This window comes from Aythya marila (genome assembly GCF_965140915.1).
Source record: "Aythya marila genome assembly, chromosome: 6".
Classification (NCBI taxonomy): Eukaryota; Metazoa; Chordata; class Aves; order Anseriformes; family Anatidae; genus Aythya; species Aythya marila.
Genome location: NC_139047.1, coordinates 10710138 through 10735946, shown reverse-complemented (window position 1 = coordinate 10735946; position 25809 = coordinate 10710138). Strand labels below are relative to the sequence as shown.

The 25809-nt window shown below is 42.3% G+C and overlaps 1 protein-coding gene across 8 annotated transcripts in view; it reads left to right on the top strand.

Moving 5' to 3' along the window:
- HDAC4 (histone deacetylase 4) overlaps positions 1 to 25809 on the top strand; it is a 233773-nt gene that overhangs the window by 128733 nt on the left and 79231 nt on the right. For 5 of the 8 annotated variants that reach the window (XM_082763106.1, XM_082763107.1, XM_082763108.1 and 2 more), the window contains 4 exons: positions 2317 to 2467; positions 6811 to 6931; positions 12590 to 12711; positions 24767 to 24898. In XM_082763106.1, coding sequence (XP_082619232.1) covers positions 2317 to 2467; positions 6811 to 6931; positions 12590 to 12711; positions 24767 to 24898 — 526 coding nt within the window. The remainder of the gene's footprint in view (positions 1 to 2316; positions 2468 to 6810; positions 6932 to 12589; positions 12712 to 24766; positions 24899 to 25809) is intronic. The other 3 variants (XM_082763105.1, XM_082763102.1, XM_082763103.1) reach the window with 2 other exon arrangements.

Below are 25809 nucleotides of genomic sequence, written 5' to 3'. Positions count from 1 at the left end.
TTTTTCTCTGTGTTGTGGTTTTTTTTTTTTTTTTTTTTTCATTCTTGGTATGCGTGCGTGTTGGGTTATTTACTTTTGTAGCTTTTTAGTCTGATTTTTATGTTGTTTACATCAAATTCAATAGAATTAGGAAGGGAAGCATAGGTGCAAGCACTGCAAATTCTGCTCGCTTGGGTTCGGTGTTGTACAACAGTCTGCCTGCTTGGAGCCAGCAGCAGCAGGGACTCCTCGATCAGGGTTTCCAGCAGATAGCCAGGCAGATTGTAGAGTGCCACTTAGATTATTTTTTTGCATCTTTATATAGAATTGTATAATTTTATGTACAGCATAGCCGCGGCTGAAACTTTGATAGTACAAATGCACAATACCACAGATTAAAACGAGGAATTGCTGTCAGAAGCATAAATAGAAAATCTGAAAAAAGGAGAAGGAAAAAAAAAATCAGTGTTTGTGGGGTGGAAGTCTTGCATACACATGCACATATGTTGTCAGGGATTGAAGAAGGATGGAGTGAGACATGCTTGTGGGGAGCAGGTTCCCTGCCTTAATAGCCTTGGCCTGGCCCCGTCCCTTTCCACCTCCAGGATTTCGTGAGCCCCGAGCAGTGGGTGGCATCGGAGCACAGACCCCCATTAAGCCCAGGCTTGGAGAAGTCTCATCGATGGCCGGAGCGTATGCAGCATGAAAGGTTTTGAAGGTTAACACTGCCAGCTTAAAATCAATCTGCTAATTTATAAGCTGCCAACATAAAGAGTGCGGGCCAGCGTAAAGCGAGCAGGACGCCCGCGCCAGGCAGCCGGCGTGCTCCTGCATCCAGAGGGGTGTGCAGGGGAATCGGAGCAGCCTGGGGAGCTCTGGAGTAAGTGTGTATCTTGCTGGAGAGGGTGCAAACAAAACTGGGAGGTGGGAAAGGAATAGTGCCCTTTCTTAGGATAAGGGGATTTTGGAGAAAAAAGCGATTTTCAGTGGAACTCGAGGTTTTTTACCGGAGAAGCGCTTTTTGCAAGCCCCATGGAGATCCATTTGCGCCTTGCCAAGCTGCGAGGTGCTGAGGTTTGCTGCTCATCACCTGCTTCTCTGCAGCCCTGCTTGCTCCTGGCTGGCTGTCAAAGCATGGGGTCTTATCTGAGCACTGGCAGGGGGCCCTGTGGGTTGACCTGCTGCCTCTGATCCCCAAAGAGATCCCCACAGAGGATGCTTCAGGCTGGGGAGCACCACCCCACACACATCCACCAGCTGTGCCTGGATTTGGAGACCCAAGGGAGGACTAAGGGGGTAAGGGGGTGGACAAGGACAGTGGTCGAGAGGCGTAGATGGCAGTTAAAAATAGTTAAAAATAAAAAATATGTATCTGTGAGTGCCAGGTAGAAGTTACCCATCTTGTTGACTGTTTGCTGTGTGAAGGCCTTGTAGAAAAAACACAATGGTAAACCAGGCTTTGGTGCTTCGACTCTTGGACACCCCATCTGATGAAAGCTTTGCAAATCCTGCCCTTAATTAGGCAGCCCGGCTCTCGGTTCTTCCCATGGATGTGTGCAAGTTGAGAGGGCTGGGGTGAATCCTTCCTTGAGAGACTATGGAAAGATTCCTCTCTAACGAAGCAATTCTCTTATAATTAAGCTCAGAAGCAGGTGGTATCGTGCCCACAAGGAAGCCAAGTCCTTTTGCATTTAGCTTAGGGTGTGAGGTTCACGCAGCAGACGGGAAGTGACCGGCGTCTGATGAAGTTAAAACGATGCACTGAGAGACTTGTCCTGGTGTGTGGGAACGCTTCTGCATACACCGAGAGAGAGAAGGACCTTTGGAGAAACCAGTGTGCAAGGTCATATAATTAAAGGCTTATTCAGAAAAGCACGCGCGCAAGGGAACTGAACTGGTCTTGCAAAGCTGGCGTTGGTGATGGCATATTTTGGTTCGAGCGCGTGACCAGGGAGCTCAGTGATGTTCCCTCAGAGAGTACGTGTAGTTAAGACGTTGTATTGGGGGTTTTGGTTAAAACACTCGATAAAGAGAAAGCAAATGTCCAGCTGAAATAGCAGGTTGAAAAGCCAAGCCAAGATGAACTCACAGTATTTTGTGGTGGGGTGGGGAAGGATCCACGTGTGCCAGGTTTCAGCAGGGCAGTAGTGCAGGACAGCATGAAGTGAACCAGAAATCAGGCTACACAACATGCAGAGCCTCTGCATGACAAAAATGCCATCTTTCCTGTTTCTGTGACCTAAGCAGCATCGTTGTTGACTGATGGTGACTTCTGTCTTACTTTCTATTAGTCTGACTTTGTTAATTTTTTCCTTTTCCCTCGTCCCTTCTCCACAGCAGCAGCAGGAGATGCTGGCAATGAAGCATCAGCAGGAGCTGCTGGAGCACCAGAGGAAGTTGGAGCAGCACCGACAGGAGCAGGAGCTGGAGAAGCAGCACCGAGAGCAAAAACTTCAACAGCTGAAAAACAAAGAGAAAGGAAAAGAGAGTAAGTAGCAGAAGCTCCCTTGTTTTGATGATGACAGGTAGAGTAAATGAATGGAAGCCATAAAGCAGCATTATAAAGCTGAAGAAGCCTTCCTGATAGCCTTTCTACAGGGCCTGGCTGCACAGGAGCTTGTGTAAACGGTTAGGAGGTACTGAGGGTAAAAGAGAAATTTATTTCTATGCTTTATCTTCATTTTTGTCTCACTAAATGCCGTTTTAGCGTTTTTCAAAAGGAAGCGTATCATCTCTTTATTTGATTTAACATTTTCTGAAGTATTTTTGGCAGCATTCCTAATGGAGGCAGAATATTAAAACCATAAAATACACCAGATGCACGCTGCTTTTCTTTTTCTTTACTTTTCTTAATTTCACTCTTTTAGGATGTAGGCGAGTTCTCAGTTTTTAGCTTTAAAGTGTTTTCATTCAGAAAGTACTTCTTTCATGAGGTGCAGATTGTGGTTGGCTTTCCCATGTGCTATTATGCACTTGACGAGATTCAGTAAAACGATTATTGCCTCACAAATCCCCTTATCAAAGACACTTTGCTTGCTTGTTCCGTTTTCTTTTAGAAGTGAATGGAAGGAAAAATACCTTGCAAAGTTGTGCTATCAACTCGTTAGGGTCTTCATTCCAAATGACACAAGGAAGCCTGTAATGGAAGCAGCAGAGAGGGCTAAATGGTCCCAGGAGATGAGGTACTGTCTGGGGACCAGTGACAAGATAAAGCTCCAAGAACAACTTTTCTAGCAGGAAGGGGCTGGGGTCTAGGAGACAGGAAGTTTTGTTTTTTTTTTTCAGAAGCTTGAATTCCCCACTGCCTGCGTATGCATCTTGCAAGGACAAGCTGTTGAAGCTGCATTCAGATGAGGGAACGGGCAGACCTACCCCAATATCTTAGCAAAGCGGTTCATGGGAGCTCCAGCACGTGTGTGCGTTTGTATTGGGTTTTGTTTGTTTCTTCTAAGTATTGGGAAAGAAAGCAAAGGGTCAGAATTGAAAGAAAAAGAAGCGGTGTGACTTTCAGGAGTGAGTAAAGGATGATGACAATGCAGGTTGGCTTCTTCAGCGTGCAGCTGGCTGCCACAAGCGATTCCTCCCACTGTCCTCTGGCTGCTTTCTGTTGTTTTCCAAAATAAAGGCAGTGAGTTTGAACTGGGTGAGAGCTATAAGCACGTCCACTTCACCCTGCTGTTCTCATCAACTGTTGATTTGGTATCGATGTTTTCTATGGCTGATACCTGTCTATTCTCATTAAGATAATTTACAATAAACAAAAATTCCTGGGTCTCTTGTAAAATGACAAAAGCATCTGAAGCACCTTTTGGATGAAACATAGGTGTAGAGGGAAGAACAGAACTTGGGGATGCTAAGTTGAAGATCCAGTTCCCATGGCTACAGTTTTATTTTTAAAATACTTTTATTTAAGAAGTACTATAGTGTATAATCATTATAGCAGCTAAGCTCTCAAGAATACTTATTTTTCTCACATCAGAAAGTTTTGCTAAGCGTAACAGTTAAAATTGTCCAAATCTGAAATGAGGAGTGTGTAATAGATGAAGAATATAGTTTATTTTCCATCCTTCCCCCATCACTGTAAGAGAAAAATAGATTGCTTTGTACCTTCTAGAAGTCAACGCTCAAATAGGGCTAGATTACAATAATACCAGATGCTTGCTTTCTCATCTCGGGATCCTTACCCCATCCCTTGTGAACCGAAATCTGCTATCAGAAAGCTTTTGATCAAAAGCATGTCTCTAAGAAAAGAAGGAAAACCCACATGAAACTGAAGGTGCTTTTTGTGCAGGGTAAGGAGTGATAGATGGTTGTCCCGTCTTTCCACTGCTACAATTGAACCTAAAACCAGTCCTGTGCATCAGTGTTTCCAGACAGGCCTAATCTGTCTTCCCATCTCCCTCCTTCAAGGCATGGACCATTCAACCCCTTGCTGCTCAGGCAGCCTTTGACTGTGGCTTGTTTTAGGCTTTCTCCTACAGGCTGGCTGGCTACGATCAGCCCACACTATCATTAAGGGCTTTCTCTCATTAATTTCCATTTGTTCTGCTCCTCTGTTCTTGCATTGTGCAACCTCCTCCTTGCAGGAGCCTGGTCCTGCTTCAGACCTCCAGTATTCTCTTCCCACTGCCCTTGCCTTGTCCCATATTCAGCTGTAGTTCAATTCTGGGACAGGATATAACCTCTTTTGTTGTGTTTTTTTTTTTGCTCTCTGGTTGTAGCCTGGTTCAATCCTTTGGCTCTCGATCTCTTGATTCAGACCCATCCTGTCTGTAGTACTTTGCTCATCGGGGCTCTCTCCTGTTTGCAGTCCTTATCAGTTGATCTGCTCTTTGCTCCCTGCTCCTCTCAAACACTTGGGCCCTCTGAAGCGTACCTGCCTGCTTTGCAGCTTGGTTCTCCACACCACGGGCAGCTGCTGCCCCAGCCAGTTCTTGTTCACCAGTTCCTTCCCTCTCGTCCTTCTTTTTCTCTGCCATGGTCTCTCACTTCTCCTAGGGTTCAGTGTCTTGCTTCCTGCCTGTAGAAGCAAGATACTTTCCATACATACGAGCTTTGTAGGTCTGGCTTGTGCTCTTGCCCTCCTAGCCTGTACCCCTGCACAGTGTATAAATAACATCATGTATGGGCCAGATTGTGCCTTTTCGCCTTTGGCTTCCTCCTCTTTAATGTCTTTGCTGGGTATTGCAGAGTACTTCTGCCTGTATCATATCACTGCACATATAGTATGTTAAAAGGGAATTATATATAGATATATTTAATCTTTCAACTCTCAAGGGTCAAGAGCTGAGTAATGGTCAGGACTTCTTACATGATAGCTTTGTCCATGGCTCCAGCATTGCCCAGGAAAGAGAAGGCCTACGTGTTTTTATCCTGTTCAGCATATGTGGGGCTCTTCAGCTTCTAGTTAAGGAGGAAGACGTGCCAGGGAAACTTTTGCAAACCTCAGGATCCAAAAATGCTTGGCTTCAGATCTTCTAAATAATGGCAGATTTATCCAAAACCAATAGAACCCAGCCATGTTTGATTATTTTTAAAATGTTAATAGATCAAAGATGACACTTTTTGGAGAGATAAGGCCTTTATGCATGAATTTGTCACCTATTCTGGTCTAGCCATGTGGCTCGCTACACGATTTTATCTCCAGCTCCTCAGTTGAACTTCCTGCTGGGGTGCATGCCAAACCTACGTTTTGTAGAACTAGTGAGAAATGTGGGGCTCCAAAAAAGCAATTTTTCAAGCTTTTCAACTCTGCTTCAGTGGTTGAGCAATATTACATCTTCAGGCACTGCTTTATAGAATTATTGCAGTTTACTTCTCTTGTGGAGATCTAAAAAAATGTTTCCCTAGTCTGTCAAATGGCACCACATTGTTGAGCAGGATCCAGGAGACAAAAGATCACCCTGTCGTATTTTGAGTTTTCTACTCCCAGAAGAGCAGACGGTTTTCCTGGCCTTTTCATTTTCTTGTAGCCCAGATATTTTCCTTTGGAATTCGTGGTTTACCCTGTGGTATAGATGAACCATCATTTTCCACATGTTCTCCTTGCCAAACTTTCTATGCATTACTCCATCAGGAACTCTGCCTGCGAATCTGTTCTGTCAACTGAATGATAATTTTAATCCATCATCACAGTAAAACAGACTGGTCTCTATTGTGGAGGAAATAATGATTAGAAATTACACAGTTGACATTTTAACTCTACACTACAAAATTACTGACTTTTTTCTTTAAATGTTAGATTTTCTATTTGAAGAAATAGATTGCACACTTGTAAATGAATTGGAATATTATGTAGGTCTTATTGTACACAGATACTTTTGAACAAAGAGGTCCTTATTTACAAGATTTTTCAAGACAAAATCTACATATGAGACATTCGTTTCATTCCCCTTCTGCTTGCAGATGTGACATTTAAAAACTTGAGTGTACGCAAGACCTTTTCTTAAATACCTTTGATTAAAAGAAAGCTGGAATACCTAGTACAAGTGCTTTATTCGAAGTGTACTTCTATGCAAGTGTAAAAATCCTCTTCAGAAATCTTTTATAGAAAAATGATAAATCTTTGATTAAATCTCCATTTTCAAACATAAGTTGTGATTATATGCAAAGCCAGAGGGGGGGTGGAAAGAGAGCTCCTTACTGGAGGCACTTTGTTCTTCTTGAAAAAAAAGTTCTTCTATTGGACTGAGAATCAAAGATCTAATCCTGAATCCTTTTAGAAATTTTAATTTTTGAAGTATGCAAATTTTTGTTTCAGCTTTTGTCCAAAGTCAATTCATTAAATAACCTTTTTTTTTTTTTTTGTTATTTTTATTTTTGACATTTCAGGTGCAGTGGCAAGCACAGAAGTCAAGATGAAACTACAAGAATTTGTGTTAAATAAGAAGAAGGCTTTGGCACACCGGAATCTCAACCACTGCATATCCAGTGACCCTCGCTTCTGGTATGGGTAAGTGGTACTGGGCTTATCTTTACGATTCAGCCGGTGCCACCTTTTTCACAATTGCTGGAATTGTGGGGAATAGACCTGATGTGTTTACTCGTCAGCTGTAACAATGATAGAACTAGGGTTTGACTTTGCTGATGAAATGACCAAAATTAATTTTTTGGAGGGTTTCAGTGTGAATAGTTTTAACACTTTCTGTGATGTTAAGAGTATTTTTGTGAGTAGGGGTCTTTGCTCTCATTTTTATTCCATGATTTTTCAAACACATGTTCTACTGTGAAGATCAACCTTTATGAGTTGTATAGATTTTTACTCAGGATTTGGTCCATCCAAGTGTTATGAAACTTTAAGAAAATGGGGAAATTAGGTTTTATGTTTAGTGAATTGCAACTCAAGGTAGTTGAACTAGCAGTGTATTTGTAAGGTTTTTAATGCTTACTTCTCATCTTAACCTCTTAAAGATGGAAGTTTTGTTTACTTGGTTCTTCTCTGTAAACTGCTGGAAACTTGAGGTACACTCCATCTCTACTGTAACCATAATTGCCCTGACATCCACATTTTATACTGAAAATTTTCAACTGTGGGTCTATAGAAAACCCGAATGTTATGTGGAGTGAGAAGATAGCAGGTGATATTATAATTACGTGGAAACAATGACTTCTTTGATTAGTTCTAATACACCAAACAGCAAATATAACCAGTGTTACAGGTGGCATTGAGGTACAAGTTTCAGTTCCAGAAATTCACTTATTTATTGTATAAGAGAAAATCTGAAAAACTGAGATTATTAGAAAAAACATTCACTACTAAAGCATTGTAAATATGTATCTCTCTCTATATATATAAGAAAAATGTTTAGGATGTTGTCTTTAGTGACCATAAAGTTCATGAAATTTTGAAAGACAAAAGCCAAGAAACTTTTGCTGTGAAAATTGTGTTCAAGTTGAGCATCTGATAATGTTTTAAGTCTTAAGCAATAAACATGTATACAGGGATGATGAGTTTGTAGTCAGATGATGTTTCCAAAAGTGAGAAACTAAGCTGAAATTAAATTTGAAAGACATCCCAGCTATGAGCCAGTACAGAAATGCTGAAGTGTAGTTGGCAGGAAAATTCTAACATTATTCCACCAGGGTGAGATTGAGCAATTTTAATACGTCTGTGAAAATCTCATCTGAGACTTCAAAATTGTATGGTTATGGCACTGGTTAAAGTAGTGAAACATTGGTAGTTTATGCAGAGGTAAAGTCCATTGAGTTGGTGTCAAGGATATTAGAAGAAATAGGAGAAACTGAATTTCATTCAAGACAACATAAATCATTTTTTCTGAGATAACTGATTTTCCACTGTTCTTAATTGAGACTCACCATGAAAGCTGGGGATTTTATTAAAAGCAGTTGAAGACCCTGTGAGGCACTGTATTCTCTGCCTTCTTTTTTTTTTCCAGTTGGTTAAAATGCCTAACTTTTAAGGCTAAAAAGATATTAAATTAGAATTAAGGATAGTAAATGAATGCTTTCTTCAGAATCTTTGATCTTTTGGCCTTAGAGAAAGCTCACATAGAATTGTCAGCATAGATGAATTTAATCCCTTAGAAAAGGGAAAATAAATTCGGGAGTGGTCAGAATTCCTTATGTTTTGCACACTTTTCAGTTAACTTCTTTTTCCAAGCATCCAGCATCCAGAGAGGAATCAAAGAGCAGCAGTCTGTAGCATCGTGCAAGTTACAGGGCCAGCTGTGGTGCGGGAGGTTATTCAGCTGTTGTGTTCCAGGTTTCAGTCTTTTTCCCACCTTGTTTCAAGCTAATGCTGAGACCCTTCTGAATACAGATGTATTCTTTAAGGTTTATTGTGGCCTGTATTTATCTAAAGATCCCTTTCCAGTGATGCTCCAGAAGTGCAACACGGAGAGGCAGCATACAAACTGTTGCACAGGGGGCCGTCCTCTTATTTTCAGGCTTGCCATTCCCTCATCTTCCCTCCATCTGTTTCGTGGTGGGGAGAGGAACAGTGCTTTGCTTTCTAACTCAAGGCATGGAGAGGGAAGAAAGAGCCTCAGAGGCCTCACAAATCTTTCTAAGGGCATGCTTCAGTGATAAGTCGCAGGCAGGCAGACGTGAGCTCGTTTTGCCAAGCCTTTGAGGAGGGCAGGCAGCAGCAAGGCTGTGGAACTGCAGTGGGAGGTTTTTAAATGAAGCCCTTCAGTTGTTAAGGGACAAGCTGAAGATTTTAGTTTCCATTCTATTAAAAAAAAAAAAAAAAAAAAAGAACACACAAAAAAAAGAGAAAACCTTTAAATTAATTACGTATTAGTATTTATTTGTATATCATCTCATAGGTTACCAATTCAGTTACAGAGATATTTACGCACATACTTGTAATGTGATTTAATTGGGTGGTGTTTGGATTTAACACACGCAAACGAGGCTTGCAGAAGATAGACTTGCTGCTCCTACTGTGAGCAGGCAAACCAATTAAATGGTAACAGATGCTGAAATAGTCTCTTAAATGACACGCCTGCTTTTAAGCACTTCCTTTGGTATTATTAAGGTTTGCGAATTCCTTTAAAAATATTTAAAAGCATTGCTTGAAAACAACAGATCTCTTAAGGGTATTGAACACCGCAGCAGTTCTGCGTCAATGCCTTTGACATGAAATACTCACATGTGAAATATCGTTTGTGTCGTTGCCCTGACTCACTTGGCCTGGTTTGGGTTGTCCATAGAGCTGTGCAGATGCGTTTACCAACAATATCTCACATATCATTAAACTTCACTCAATGCTGTTGCCGGTACAGAGCCGTTGAGTGTTTATAATCAGTGAATATTTTCTAATTAATCACAAATGTGGAAGGACATTGATACACACAGACCCTCAGATGCAAAGCAACCAGTTGTAGGGGTTTTGCAGAATATGGTCATGGTCCGAAGGATCTGCTACACGAAAGGAAGATGCGATGCTCAATACTATTTCTTGGATGCTTTCACAGAGGTCTTGCTCAGTCTTCAGCTCTATGCTGTTCAATCCATTTTGTAGCCTCTTTAATATATGCAGCTCCAGTCTATATGTAATTGTTTAAAATTGCTTTGTGGACTATAATTTTCAGATTGTGTTAATGATAGGCAACAAAAGAAGAGGTTCTTTTGAATTTCATTGTCAGACTGTCCCTCCTGTGGATTCTGAATCTGCTGGACAGCCCTGCTTGCAAGAGGTTTGGCTCTCGAAGATACTTAACATAAATAAGAGTGGCTTAACAGGAACATAGACAGAGCACCTCAGGCTTAACAAGCAGGGCTATTATTTCCCTAGGAAGTTTTCAGAAATGCGCTTGGGAAGTAGCCACTCAACACAGTAACAATCATGAAAGGGAGTTTAGCTGAGTATTTGCATGTTAAGAAGATAGAGAGAGATAATTACGCGTTAAGTTATTCCAGCATACATGGATGTTGGCATTCTCTGTACCCAAAGCATTCTAGCACAGATACATACGTTTGAATATATATTCAGTTTGCATTGCATGAATGTGTTTGAAGTGTCACGCATGCTTTGCTGCGTGCGTAGGTTTTTGAAGGACCTCACAGCCCAAAGAACAGGGAATGTGTTATGTGGAGGTATGTACTTCCAGGAATGCCTGCAAACTCGATTTAGGATACAATTTCATCTCTTTCAAGACCTCTGAAATTCTTGAACAGGCATGCAGACCCAGTGCATTTTGCTCGAAGCAGTGTAGGGTGTTGGATCCCAGTCCTCGAGCAATATAATGTATTCATGTTTGCAGAGTTAAATATCTGTCATTCAGCAACTCCAAAGCACATCTAAACAGGCCCTTTGAGTTCCTGCGCATTCCCTAACAAAGTGATGAAAATAGCTTCAATGTACATGATTGTTCAGCTTAAGTCATGATTTAAAAAAAAAAAAAGGAGAGGGGGGGAGAAAAAAAAAAAAAAAAAGAAAAGAAAAGTCTATTGCTTGTATAGGCAAGAGCAGAAATGCCATTGTGTGACATGGTGGGTTTGAGGGCTCTTGGCTTGCAGAGCCTGGGCTTCCTGTTTGTGAAACATCTCTCTGTGCAGCCTTCCTATGGTATGAGCAGATCTGGGCAGAGAAAGCGACTTCTGTTTTCGGGAGGGATTCAAATATTTTTCCGTTTGGTTCTGTTTTGATTTCAGGTGATGATTAAACTGAGCGTGCATGTGGGCATTTATTGGTGCGAATGTAAAAAAGTACGTGCAAAGATGTGTGTGAATGCTAATGTGTAATACAACAGAGCGAGGACAAAAAATTATTTAGCCTGTGTTTACAGAGAAGTTTGGAATATAAAGGGGGGAGGATTAGGAAACCACAGTGAATCATACTGCTTGCTAAGAGCTGTTGGGATGAGAATCTTGATGCAGATATTTGAATAAACTTTTCAGAGGTTTTTGTAACAATCATGTAGAAAACTCTTGATGCAGTTTCCTGGTATTTTTTTCAGTCCCTTATATTTTGAAGGGTATAACTTTGTATTGGAATTGATACAATACTCATCAAGCAGCCTACCTCTGATTGGAGTTTTCAAAAGTTCAAGGAATTGGATGAATTGGTATAATTTTCAAATGGGAATGGCTCATTTTTGATGCTTAAAGAACCTTTTGTAGCAGAATATTTTAATCAAGGTCTCCAAGAATGCCTGATTATTAAACAATGTAGAATTTCAAATCTTCACTTCTTTTGGTGAAGTGCTTGCTTGGTGTTGTCCCATATTGTTTAATCATTTAGAGAAGTAAAACAGGGTTTAAGTTCTGTTTATTTGAATTTAAAATGTAAAATTGTTTGATAGCTGCATGGCTGTCACCTGTATCGCTAAGTCACTTACTCTGTTGATCTGCTGACATAAAAAGTCTGGAGATTTCCAGAAGTCTGTACTGATCGGGGTTCAAAGAGCTCCTGAGAAATGGCAAAGCTGGACACAAGTCGTTAAGTAGGAAAGATGCAGCCAGCAAGCTGGTAGGAGGTTTAGAAAACACTTTCATTATTTAATATCCTTAGCCAACAGCATGTGATTTACTTCCAGCAAGCAGCCTGCTCAAACAAAGCTCTAAATTATCAGCCTCTACAAGTTAATCTGGAAGGGTGTTGAGTACTTTGGCCCTGTCACTGCGAAGTGCTTGGGTGAGGATACGGCGAAGCACAAGGCAGAAGACCCCCTATGGTTGCTGCTACCCAGCTGATATATTTGGCCCCTAATGTGCTCATCCTTTGGTTTTATTTCATCCTTAGGCTTTCTCTCAGGGTTTTATTCAGTAAGGGAAATTGTTCATTCGTGCTGTGGTTGAGGGGAATAACGACACCCATGCTTAGCTTCAAGGATATAACTTACCAAAACCCAGCTCAAATACATGCTTGAAGTTATGGTAAAATACCTTAATGAGTTGTGCCTTGCTCAATGGGATAATTCTTCTGCTGAAAATTAAGCATATGTTTAGTTACCTCTCTGTATATTAGACTTTAAATGATCTTTCAGTTCTTTTCAGCATGAGTGCCTAGAGTGAGAAAGCTAGTGCCAAGAGATTTCCCTTTTTGTTGTTCACAGAGGAGCAGAGAAGGTGAAGCTGCTTTCGTTCCCTCCATGTTTCACTTGGGTAAAGTTTCTCCCTTCTCTTTCTCTTTCCATCTGTGTAGGAAGACACAGCACAGCTCTCTGGACCAGAGCTCCCCACCCCAAAGCGGCGTATCCGGCACCTACAATCACCCTGTCCTGGGCATGTACGATTCCAAAGATGACTTCCCACTCAGAAAAACAGGTAATGCTCACATTGATTTTCTGCGCTGCCTACTGTCTTTACTGTGACATGCTGCCCTTATTTTGAAAAAGGAAAAAAAAAAAACACTTATGTAACCAAAAGCTGTATTTCATGGAGTGATTTATTTAAGAAGCACTCACTCCACCCTGCTCTCCCTCTCCCCCTTTCAGCTGTCACTGAGTGAGCAGTGTTAGAGGGAGCCTGGGATCGCTTTGGGTGTGCAGGCTTGCAAAGCTGCATGCAGAAGACAGCTTCGTTGTGTGTCAAAGTTTGTGAGATGTTTTCACAAAGTCAGAACTAATACAGAGATCTGCGTGTCTGAAGTCGAAGTATGTTTTGCTGAGTGAGAAAAGTACCAAGAAAAGTTCATTTCTTCTGGGATTTGCATTTTATATACAAGTTTATATTTAAAATAAATAAAAATGTTTCTGCCAGTCAAAGCGTAGGGACTTCCTGCAAGGGTTTTGGTTCACACCTAGACAGTTATTTCTCAGTTAGGTTTTTCTCTGCATGGTGGCTAAGCAGGTCAGTTATTTCTCAGCTATATATTATGTAAACCAGTTTGTTTTGGTTGGCCGTGGTCCTCAGCTCCATATCACATGCCTAAGCCAACACAGCCTCAGCTTCTAAGCCTGCAAACTTGTGATCGTCAGCAGCTTCCTTCGGGGAACAGCTAAACTTCGAGGAGCTCACCCCAATCTGGGGAGCACTGCTGTTCACATGGATAGTACAGACAGTGCGGTGTGTTGGAAGTTGCTTTGGAACAGGAAAAATCTTTCATTGGAGGATGGAATAGGGTTAAGAGGAACGCAGAGGTGTAATTCAACTTCACACGTTCTGCATGTGCTGCCTAGGTGTTTCTCAGGTATGCTTTGTGGATCTTCAAACGTGCAGGGGTGAGCACTGGTAGTCAAAAAGTGTGTCATCCTTGTGGTAAAGAACGGTGATGAAATGTTAACCAAACCTCCCTATGGGTTTTCTGGTGCCTTTGCTCAAATTAGCTGCCCTAATCAGTTCCAAAGAACTGGCTGCACCCCTATTTCCTCACAATTTCTTCTAGTAGTTAAAAGTAGAGCAGGTCTTTCACATAGAGGGAATGTTTCAACACAATTCTCATTATCTCTGTAAATTGTTGTGAAGGTGTTTTTTTTCCTTCCTCCATCTGACAAGAAAAAAAATAAACCTCTGCCCTGTGCCTCCTGCCTCCCAGCTCTGTGCCTTAGAAGAGCTTTTGGTGAACTTCTCTTTCTGGACCATAGCGCCTGTCCTGCTGCATGGACCTGTGGATGAATTCCTGGCTGCTGTGCAGTAGATGGTCTTCCCTGTCACCAGGGTGAGCTGGGTGGAAGGTGCCAGACACTTCAGCTGCACAAGAATCAATTAAAAATTGGCAAGCCCTTTGCAGGATGGAGGTTCTTCTGTTCTTCCTGTGCACGCCCTGTGCCTTTGCTTGGGGTGGTTGGGGCTGCTGGCAAGAAAGCGAGCCCTTTCTGGAGGACTCCAAAGGCAGAGCTTAGAAAACAGGATTTGCTGAAGGACAGGGCATCCTCTAATCTCTGCTTCTAGATAATGACAGACCGAACACCACGTTAGGTGCAGCAGACGCTGCTGCATCATCAGCGCCCGGGACAGCCGAAGAGACGCTGTCTGGGCTTCAGGACCTGACCTTTCATAGGGAGGGTGAGCTCTGGTGGAGGACTGCCCTCAAAGGAGACTTCCTCCAGTTCTAAAGCCGTCAAAGCATAAAGATGTGCTTTGCATACATGCCTGCCTGGCAGGAGAAACTGCTGGGCTGCTAGCAGCCCCTGCTGCCTTTCACTTCTGCTTTGCTGAAGGCTTTCAGTCTCCTCTGGGAAATCACAGCATTTCCACACAAGGAAGCATCCCTTGGCATCGTACCCATTGCACAGGGCCTGTGGACAGCATGATTCCAAGGCCTCTCTAGCTCTCTGTCTATTCCTTTCGAAACCAGGTGTTCAATTTCCAGGGAATGTGTGTTAGCACCCTCACAGCATAAAAGGTCTTTGATCAAAAAAACTCCCTTTCTCATCAATGTAGGGGTCCTTCCTTGTCAGTTTAAGTTTGAGGATAGGTTGCCCTTCTCACTCCAAATGTTCTAACAGTGTGTTTCTGCAGGAAAAAGGGAAGAGTGTCTGCACATCATGCCCCTTTTCTGTTTCCCAGACTGAGTTCCGAATAAGACTCTGGCTGATAAAAGCCCTGTCAGACAGGGTGAATTAAGGATGATAAATCTATCTAATAGCATTATTAAAAATCATTGTTATTTTAAAACAGGAAGATACTTAGCTGATTTTGTTTTTCCAGAACACTGATGCTTCTTCTTTGTGGGCATTGGCATTAATCTTTTGGGGATTGGTATGCGATATGTATGCGTTCAGGTTGCAAGGTTCAGGGGAGATTTTTTTTTTTTTTATTTTCCTTTCAATGCAACAGCACTTCAGTCTCTGGCACAAAGATATCCTGCAGAAATCCCATTGCCAAGAATGTTAAGTTGCTTGGAGAAGAAAGACTCCTGAACAGTCTGGTGTAAACAAAAGGCAGGGAAGGCTGGAGCCCATCCTAAATAAAGTTCTTTATTACGAGTGAGCTTTTCAGATTTTTGGCACCAGTCAAAACTCTGGCTTTGTGTTTGTAATTTAAAACCACCATATCGTGTAGTCCAATTTTATTAAATTAGATTAAATATTTGCAGTTCAAATAACAGAGTCCATCACAATACAGTTCTGATTACCAGGACTGGAATCCACCCAACATCATTGTTAGGGACAGGGGGACTCGGGGCGCTGCGGGAAGGCAGTTCGAGCGATCATTTCTTCTAGGGTGCGTTTTCGGAGTTGGCAGCATGTCCTGCGTGTTGAGAAATTGTTCAGGAAGAATAAACATGTAATTGCACTGGGTTTTAAAAATACTACCTTTCTTTACTGTCTGATTGTTTAAAGCATCGTGACGTGGAACAGATTATACTTATCCCTCTGCGCACACTTGGCAGTAACTTGCCAGTCCAACGCTCAAGTGTGAATGTTGCGTAAGAGGCATGGTTAGCTGGCCACCCTCACTTGTGTAAAAGTAGATGTGTGCATGAATAATGCCTTAAGAGTGCTTGAAAACATTCAACATGTGAAGCAGTAAACACTTGCAACGTGTTCCTAATGCATCCTGCCCCCTGAAATCTTACCCTGTGGGATTTGTTTTACCAAATTATGTTCCAGTTTCTTGGCTGTTTGGTTTCTGCGTGAAATTGTTGTACTGCGAGGCTGCTGACTGGTACAGTTACTAATTGCTTGAATCCCGCTCTTAGTCTGGCTGTGGGATGCATTTTGCTTAGTTCCCTCTGTCTAAACTCTTCGGGGCTTTCCCTTTTTTAACTTAAACTGAGAACAGTTTTCTCCTTTTGCTTTAAATAACTTAATACAAAGATTTGTTACTTCCCCATCAGTAGTTTCCTTTACTATATATATACAGACTTCCCCCAGAGCATGCATTTTCGCAATAGCTATCAAGTGGGGAAAATAAAAGCGACCTTTTCTGCTCCCAAGACAAGTTTGGTGTCTTGCACATGTAGTGAGGCTTCACTGTGCTGTGTAGTGGGACCCTGCAGGAGAACCCCTGGAGTCTTTTGTAGCTGGCTTGATGACCTCAAGAGTTGTTTGTCAACAATTTCGCTGAAGTTATTTTTAATACAGCTTTTCAGTTTTATTTTTCTAAGAATATGGTAGCCTTATTTTCTCCCCAGGAACAAGGTTACTTACGGTGTTTCCTGCTTTTTAGAGTTTGATCAATGGTTTTAGTAAAATATGCTCTCAATTAGAATGCTGAAATGACCAACATATCATCATGATTCATAGACGCCTGAAGAGGACTGTTTAACTTTTTAACATGCTTTTCCTCTTGATTGCAAAAGTTTTGTTGTTTGTTTGTTTCTAACCATCCTATGTGGGGCTGGACCATGTCCTGTCAGACACTAGCTTTCCTACTTGCTCCTGCAAAGAGAGTGGGGATTCCTGCCGTTCACTGGGACTTGACAGTTAATCAGGATTTCTAACGAAAGCCATGGCTTTTCAATTAGTTGTCATTGCAATCAGTAGTTTTGCCAAACTCAGCACCTGCTAGAATTGCCTGGTCAACACTCATTGAGCTCACTGGGATGCATGAACTGGAAACATTTCCCTGTCTATGTATCTCTATTTAAACCTGACCCCAACGTGAGGAAAACAATCCATTTATTTGAACCACTCGTAAAAGATGCTCTCTGGAGCTGTAAGTGTAAATGTGGCTGCATGTGTGGGAATCATCCATACAGGCTGTGAAGCAGGCTCAGATCTTGATGTGTTTTTGCTCCTGCTGTTGGATAAAGCAAATGTTCCCAAGACAGCCACCATCCTTCAGCCCTCCTCATACCCAGGTGGGAGAGATTTGTGCCTTTTCTGCTGCTTGGTTCTTTTGCCCTGAGCCAGCTGCTGGTCTTCAAACCCTTCTCCAGACAGACTTTAATCTGTCAAGGAAGTCAGGATTTTTGATGAAGCTGATGTTACCAAAAATGTGCTCTTTTTCATTTTGCCCTTTGTGCTTATCAATGCCCTGGTGCTTGCCAAGCCACCATGGTTCATTGGCCACAAGGAGACCTCCTGCGTCCACCAAGAGTGAGGGGCAGCTGTTTGGAGGATTTGGCTCAGTTCCTGGGGCTACTTGGCCTAGGGCTCCTGCAGCTACTGCCCCTGTTTTGTGAAGCATTTCAGGCTCTGGGTCCTGCCTTTTCTTTTACCTCTAGTGTCACAGCCGGCTGCAGATCAGGACGTTGATGGGCATGAAGATTTTAAGGAGGCAAGGATTCCTGTGGTCCCAAATATGTTTTCACTGCAGAACCGTGGGATAGCATCTCAGGGTGTGAATTTCCACTATTTCCAAAGCTAGTCTGAATTTAATGCCAGACTGGGAGCTTACAAAGACATCTTTGGCAAGTATCTGTCCCTGAATTTCCTGGCTAGATAGTAAATGAGCATGTGCATGCGTGTGGTATGTACTTGGGGAGAAATGACAACTAGAAAGTGTCATAGACTCCTCTTTCAGCTACTTTTCTCTGGGGACCAGGAAAAAACAAGCTTGCTACCCAAAAATCTTCATTCCCAGCAATGTCTCTTGCCTTCTACTCAAGTCGTGACAGACAAAGGAGGACTGGTAATAGGTCAAGTACTGCGTCTTGGGGCTTGTGGTAAAACCAAGCTGTCCTTAACCTTCACAGCCCACTCGGTTAAGAACTGTCAGGAAAGCTCCAAGGAGAAGTTTTTAGCTCAGCATCATTAAACCGTGGCTTGTGCGCTCCTTTGCTGCAGCGACTTCCCTCAAGGAGTAGTGATGCAGCAACGTGGAAACTGCTCCCCATGCTTCCCTGTAGCTAGCACAGAGGGGCAGACTGGTGCATGTGCTGGTGGGAGAGCCATGATGGCCAGTCATTTTCCTGAATTTCATCAGTGTTTGGGACCTACTGCAGAGGGAATCTGACAAATGCTTTGTCCGTGCTGATGATCCCAGCAACCACTTCAGCTTTCAGGCACCAAAAAGAAATGCTCTTTTGCTCACAAGCTCCTGCCCAGTGTGTGCTGGTAGCCTCATGGTGGGGAGCCCACACGCTGGAAATAACCATCTCTTGTTTGCTAGTGCCCTTCTGCTTCTATGCAAAGGAGAGGAGCCTAAGGGAGGAAAGCATCCAGCATCCTGAGATGCTGTTGATTTCCATGCAGAGTTGCAGCAGCACAGGGTTGTTTGAGTAGTGTTTGCAGCTAAGCAGGTAAAATTGCTCTGAACTTGTGATTAAAAGAAGCAAAAGGGAAAAACGAAAGGATTTGTCAATAATTAAATCTTGCATTTATCAAGAAAGGCACAATACCTCTCCGAGTTGGTTCCGATTATTGGAATGTTTTAAGTGGTTTGTTTTATGACAAAGATTGTTTAGAGGAAAATAGAGTAGGCTGAAATCCCGGTGTCGTGTGGGAGTATAATTTAGAGAAAATCTTTTTGCTCTGTACAGCATGGGGTGTCACTCAAGTTTGAGAGCATCCTTGCTTTCCCACCCACGTTGTCCCCCGGGTGACGTGGTCGGAGGCCCGGCGCTCCTGGGCGGCTCGCTGACTCTGCAGACCCACGCGCTGCCCCGGGGCCCGCTCTGCAGAGCAGAGGCATTGACCTGCATGAGAAGTCTGTATTGTTATAAATATCGTTTCCTGCTCCAAGTGGAGCACGTCAGTCTCTTTAATCCAAAAATAACTTAATAAAGACAAAAATCACTTATTACCGTGATGCTACACAATAGCTCTTCAGACCAGACCATTGACATTTCAGAGACCAGAACAAACCGAAGCGCAGCTGGAGGAGCAGCAAATGCTTTCTTTATTCCCTCTGTTTCTTTTGACAGCCACGTCTAAAAGCATGCCAGGGAATTCATCCCCCTCTCTCTTTCCTTGGGGCCTGTGGCAGCTGTGGTGCTCCATGGGCAGCGCTGAGCTTTGCCAAGATGCAAAAGGAGCAACTGCCCCCTCAGGAGCTCTGCTAAAACATCTCAGGTGCATTTCTTGCATGAGTGCTGGGGATCCGAAGGGGTAAAGCAGGGACTTTCAGTGGAAATGCTTCTGGAGGAAATATATTTATGTGACCAGGTTTGTTCTGGCCAGAGCTGAGTGACTTGGCCTTTGGGACATGGCCTGTAGCAGGAAGGAGCAGCAAACCTGAGCCCGGAGTGTGTGCCGAGGCATGACGGCCACGTGCCTGTCCTCTGTGGGACGGCTTTGACCACAAGCATTGCATGAACAGCACCTGGAGTGGTACCTTTGAGTGATTTCTCCGAGCTGAAACCCAGAGCACGGGTGTGCAGAGTAGGTCCCAGCTCAAGGACAAGCACCGGCTTGGGCCTAGAGCCACCCATGTTGGGTGGCAGGGGCAACACTGCATGCTTTGTCCCACCTTGGGCTTTTATATATTAATACATCACATTTTAGTTAAATTCAGTGTAGTTCTTGAGTTTAAAATGTCTGCAGGGCTATTTGGGGGAGAAATATATGTGGGGAGATGACCCCCAAAAGCTGTGGCCGCCCTGGGTCACTCTCTGCGATCCCCCTGGTTTGTGGCGCTGCTCCCTGCCCTGGCCCCGAGGCAGCTCATAGCCCCGTCTGCTGCAGGCACTGCAGCTTTCCTGGGCTGGACAGGAACTCCAACTTCTCTTTCCCCTCTGCAGAGCTCAGTGATGTTTTAAACACCTCACTGGAGAAACTCATTTGGAGGGCTTCATTCTCTCCTCTCTTTCCATTCTTTATCCCCTTCCACATCTCCTGTCTTTCTTCATGGATAATACTTTGAAGACTGCATAGTTGCAGTCCTTCTTTCCAAGTCTAAATGCAGAGACAAGATGTGGCATTTCCACGTGTTTGTTTTTCTAGTCCAGTTTTGGCTATTCACAGTGGAAACCTTAGTGGTGCTCAGTTACGCTGCCATTTTGTGTGTTTCTGTAGTCAGGCAAGCAAATGATAGCGAAGCTGTAAAAAGTGTGAACATTGTGTGCTCGGTTTAATGGGTGTTAAAACCTCCTTTCTGCTGCTTAGATGCTGAGACTACTAAACTTGAGCATGAAAAATGCCAAGTATTAGCCTTTAATAAGTTTTCATTTTAAGGACACGGTCTTCCGTAAATACACAAAATAGCCTTTCCACAGAGCTCTTAAACAGTGCTCATGCCAGCACAGGGTTAGGTGAAAAAGAAAGAAAACCCAGCAAATACCATTTATCTAGCCCTTCCTAATGTTGCATCTGTGTTCCAAGATGTATTACTGCAGGTCATGCTATCTGTCATGGTACCTAGCACATAAACATGGAGTTTGTTCTGCAGAAGACTAGGTCTTATTTTCATTTTCCTTTCCAGTTTGGGGATTTTCAGCTGCTATTTGTGCCCTGTTGTACCTGTTTCCCCTGGGTACATTTGTCAAGGACCATATTCTTCTCCTCCTGACTAGCTAGGCCAGGATCCAGTATTTTTGGAGGAGAGAGTCCACAATGAGCACGTGGAGAAATAGCCAAGCAGGGGAGGAAGGTCACACAGCAGGAAGCAAATGCTAAATTGCAGAGCCTGTGGTCTCTCTTGCTGAAACAAAAGATAATTTTTCTTTATTAAAATTCTGGTTTATGCAAAAGGCCTGCTGTATCAGGTTTCTCTCTTCCTCTCCTTTATTTAGTCATGGGGTGACCCAGACTCTAGGAAAGTGACAAGGTAATTGTGTTGGTCTTCCCCTGGCTGGTGTGGCTTAGTATGCAATCTAAAAAAAAAAAAAACATAATTACAAAAGCATAAGAGCCTTTCTCGGTCTCTAGCTCCCAAAATTAAGATACAGAAGGACTGGAATTAGAGTTTTCATGGTGCATTGTTTGCTTTTTTTTTTTTTTTTTCATAGATGTGGATGGGTAATGGGAACAGGACAAACTCTGTTCAGGATTTTGTGTTTTTAACTTGCACAGACTTAATGTCAGATTAGTTCAGCAGCTTAGTGGATGCAGTTCCAGGAAGAAAACAATGAGAATGACATAAATGTTGAAGAATTGGATTACATGGGTCTTGCTGCAATAAATGAAGTAAAAGAGGGGTATCTTGGGTTTGAGCCTGTGAAAACTAGGGAAGCTTTTGGCTTATGTTCTAGTTATTAATTTACTCACTTGGAGAAAAACAAAATATTCTTTGAATAAATCCTTATTATAGGCCAAATTAAGTATGTCACTGCTTAAGAAATCCCACAGGCTTTGCTGAAGCTGACTCAGACTTGGGCTTGAGCTTCATTACTTTGCTAAACAGGAATCAAACTGATTTTTTAATAAATTCACAGTGTTTGTTTGAAAGACTTCTCCACCTTAAGATGTAGAAGACCAGCAAGTTTTATATTTCAGTTTACAGTTCTCAAAATTACTCTAGATAGCAGGCATGGGGAGCAACACTTTGTCTGTACATGTGGCCTGACAGGATGAGTATCGAGAGGTTTTTAGTGAAATTGGCGTGCCTCAGAGGAAATTGAACTTGTGTTGACTATCTGGCATTGATAGCTGTGTTGCTCAAATCCATACTTTATTCTTTTGAAGGTCAGCTCTTTTCAGTTTAAAAACATTTTTTTTATTATTTAGTAGTTTAAAAAGCATATGAATAAGCTGAAATTATTGTTCTGAGTTTCGGAAAGGCCTGTACTGAAAACTTAAGTATTTTATTATGGAATATGATATATGGAAATTCTTTGAACTTGTGGCTGTTCTGCACTGCTGGTGCTGCGGTTTAATTCCCTTCCTTTGGATTAGATAACGCCATATTAGAGGCATGTAGGGATTACGCTCTCTGAGGTCTTGATGACACATTAGATTTGGGATCATATTTGGGGGAAAAACTTGCAGTTCTATCACAGGACAAAGACAGGGTGTGTAATGTGTAGTTCTTTAAATAGATATTTTGGTGTTTCAGAACTGGATCCTCCAGCTGGGGAAGCGAAGGAGGAGTATACAGAATACTTTGCCTGAAAATACTTCTGTCTGGAAAATTATCATATCCCTCTTTGGCCCTAACTACTTCTTGAGCTGATTTCTCTTTTAAGTTTGTGATTCTCTATGTTCATTCCCTTCCTGTTACATAGAAGGACTTTTTGTTGTGGCTGTATGTATGGGGATACCACATATCTGGTAGTGCTAGGTAATCTGTGATCCCCAGATCAGTCCTTCCTGATGATTTTTAAGGTGTTTGCAGTCAGTTCATTCCCTGTGCTTGAAAGCCATACAATTACTTGTCTGTTCCCAACAGAAACCATACATCAGATGAACGCCATGCAGGATATAAATTGCATATGAATGAAATTTGCACTGAAGTACAATTTATATTGTCATGTTTTTCTTTGTCAGAAGACAGATCCTTTCAACAGCTGTGGCATAGGCTTGTATTTCATTTGCTGGTTGGCAGTGCGAACGTATCTAAAATTGAACAGATCGGTATCTATCTGTGACACGTTCCCATTTATTCTTTAAGATCTTGACCGGAGCTTCTAGATGGTTACAAAAACTTAAGACTTGCAAAAATTTTAAAAAATAAATTAAAGCATGCAGCCTGAGGTACTGAATGTTCTCATGCCCAGAGACTGCTTTAAAAATACTAAGGCAGCTGCTGTTTTGAAGAGAATTTCATAAAGGAGCTAGTCAGAGTATATGCTTGTATTTTATCTCGTCCACTCTGCTAATTTTGTCCTCCAAGCAAACGACAGATTTACATTCAGCCCCCTGCCATTTTATATGTAAATGTCCTATAAGATGATTCTTCCCTTTGCTAATGCACTTCATACTGCATTTTAAGCATCATCTTGATGAGTCTGACACTTTTTTCAGTGCCTCCTTTATCTCTTGCTTGCATTTTTCTGTCCAAAACAGTAATGAAAAGTTTTTTTTTTTTTTTCCCCTTCCAAAAGTTTCATCAAAGAACTGTTTTGATGGCTTAACTTTAAGCATTTGATCATGGATTCATCAGCTTCTGATTTTTGAGCCCTGCAATTAACATGATTGGTCTTGATCTTTTACATGACCTAGTGGTCAAAGCCAACTGCGGGGAAATGTATCTGTAGTCAGACGTAGTTAATTCAAATCCGTTTGTAAACCCCATTTTAAGTCTTCTAAAGAAATGTAGATTATTGGCCCTGGAGTGTAGAGAGCTGAGTGTATCGGTAGTTAATGGTGAGAGCACAGGATTTGCTGGTTCAAAGGGATTAAGCTGCAGAGTTTTTAAGAGATTGAGGAATGGAGAAGATTGGGCCAGTTCACAAATCTCATAACTGTCAGGAGCCCTCAAGCACCAAAGCAGATATTTCATGTATACTCAGGAGATCACAAAGTTTACAGGGAAAATCATCTCACAGGAGGAATCCTGACTTAAGGCTTCATTACCTTTATAAAAACTTGATAAGCTGTGCAGTGCGAACGTGCTCAGCGTTGCCAGTTGTCATTAACCCGGAGATATTAGGGGATCCCAGGAGTTCTGCTTTGACTTTTGGAGAAATGAAATCTAAGGATTTGGGTACAGCAGAAGTTTCTATTTAAGAGGATATTTCAGCTGTATGGTGTACACAAAGCAAGTCAGGCTGTGGTCTCAGGAAATAGATGCACACCTACTTTTGGCAGCCCAGACTTTTTGAAGTATTTGATGTGTTTTTAGATACGGTTTAATTTTGTGGCTGTGATGATGTAACCAAGTATCTCCCCAAATAAACAAACCTTCTCCGCCCTGGCCTTGGCTTTAGCATTGCCCACACTCCCATGCCCTTTTGCCTGAGTTGACGCTGATGCTCATCAGACCCAAGGCGAGGTGCTCCAGGGAGCTGAACCAGTGAGAAAACATTCACCTTTTTTTTTTTGTTGTGTGGTTTGATTTGTGTTGCTTTTTTGTCGTTTTATTTTATTATTATTTTTTTTCCCCCATGTTTTTTCTGGTGTGCCTCCCTGAGCCAGCTCACGCTGTGGTCAGATGACTCCAAGGGTGTGGGGCTGCCCATTTCAGCAACACATCGCAGATAGCATCCCAGCCCCACAGCGATGCTCCGTGCTGACCAAGCAGCAGCATCTCAGCTATCTCACCGATTCCTGTATTGATTTTTAGATCTCGTAAGTTAGGTTCTCCCACTGGCTTGGAAGAAAGATGGGCAGTGGCAGGCAACTGGGGAGTGTGAATGGTGCTCTCTGATCCAGCCCAAACGAGTTCACAGTCATTAGAGACAACATGGCAGGATGATTATTATTTTTAATTTAAATGTCACTGACTTTCATTATCAGTGAATTCAGATAATATATAGGCTGGAACCTTTTCATTATATTTAGAAGTCTTTGTTCCAAATATATGGTATCGAATGACTAATTTTGTTTAGGCTTTCGCAAATGATGAACTGTAATTCAGTCTTTGCATGGAGTAAAAAATCTACTGAAATAATATTAACTCAAATGCTGTTTGCTTTTCTCTCTTTTTTTGTTTTTTTTTTTTTTTTGTTCAGCATCTGAACCCAACCTAAAATTACGATCCAGACTAAAGCAAAAAGTTGCTGAGAGACGGAGCAGCCCCCTCCTGCGCAGAAAAGATGGCCCGGTGGTTACTGCTCTGAAGAAGCGCCCGCTGGACGTCACAGGTAGGTTGGGTAGGCAGCAGAAGTTGTGCTGCCAGCCACAAGCTCAGTGAAGAGTCCCTTTCCAGAAACAATTCCTGCATCTAGTTAATTTTGCAGTCGGGATCTCTTTCTTATGTGCCTCTGAATGTTGGAAAAACCTTGATACTGTTGGTGGAGTTCACCTTCTGATGCAGGTGCGTGGCAGCAGCGCAGGTCTTTGGGTACCCATCTACTGGGACAGCACTGCCAACTCAATGAGCATCTTTTGTTGCTACTTTTAAGACGTGTAGATGCAGTTATGCCACCAGAGTGCTATTTTTTCCTGAGCATTTCTATGATCTTCAGCAACAGGTTACAGAGAAATAAAATTTCCAAAAAGTGCTTCTACAGATATCCATGGGGAGGCCATAACTCATAACTGTCTTCCTCCAGTAGTAAATGCTTTACAGCCCTGGTATGTTTTAGGCTTTGGGCAGATTGCCACAGTTCCTTGTTAAGTAATTATGTTGAAGTTTTAAAACATGTAAGGGCTTTTTTATTTAATATACGTAGCTGGTATTTTTGACTACTTATATGACAGTTTCTTGTTGAAAAATAGTATTCTTCTGGGAATAAATTTCGGAAGGAGGAATCAGATTAAACTAGACTGTATAGATCACCATAAAGTTAATTCTTAGCACCATCTAGGGATGCCTCTGTGTAAGTACCACTACATGACTGCTTTCTCAGACTTTGATCTCCTCTTGAAAGCGTGCTGTCATCATTCACACAAACTCAGAGTGAGCTCTCTTAGAGAGCCTGGTGGCTTCGGGACATCCGGGGGCAGCTAGGCACTGCTCTGTGTCAGAGCCCCTCCGTTTGCAGAGGAAGTGGATTTCAACAGCTATGCATAATTTATGTCAGGTCTGGAAATCGAATTTGCTTCACTCCTC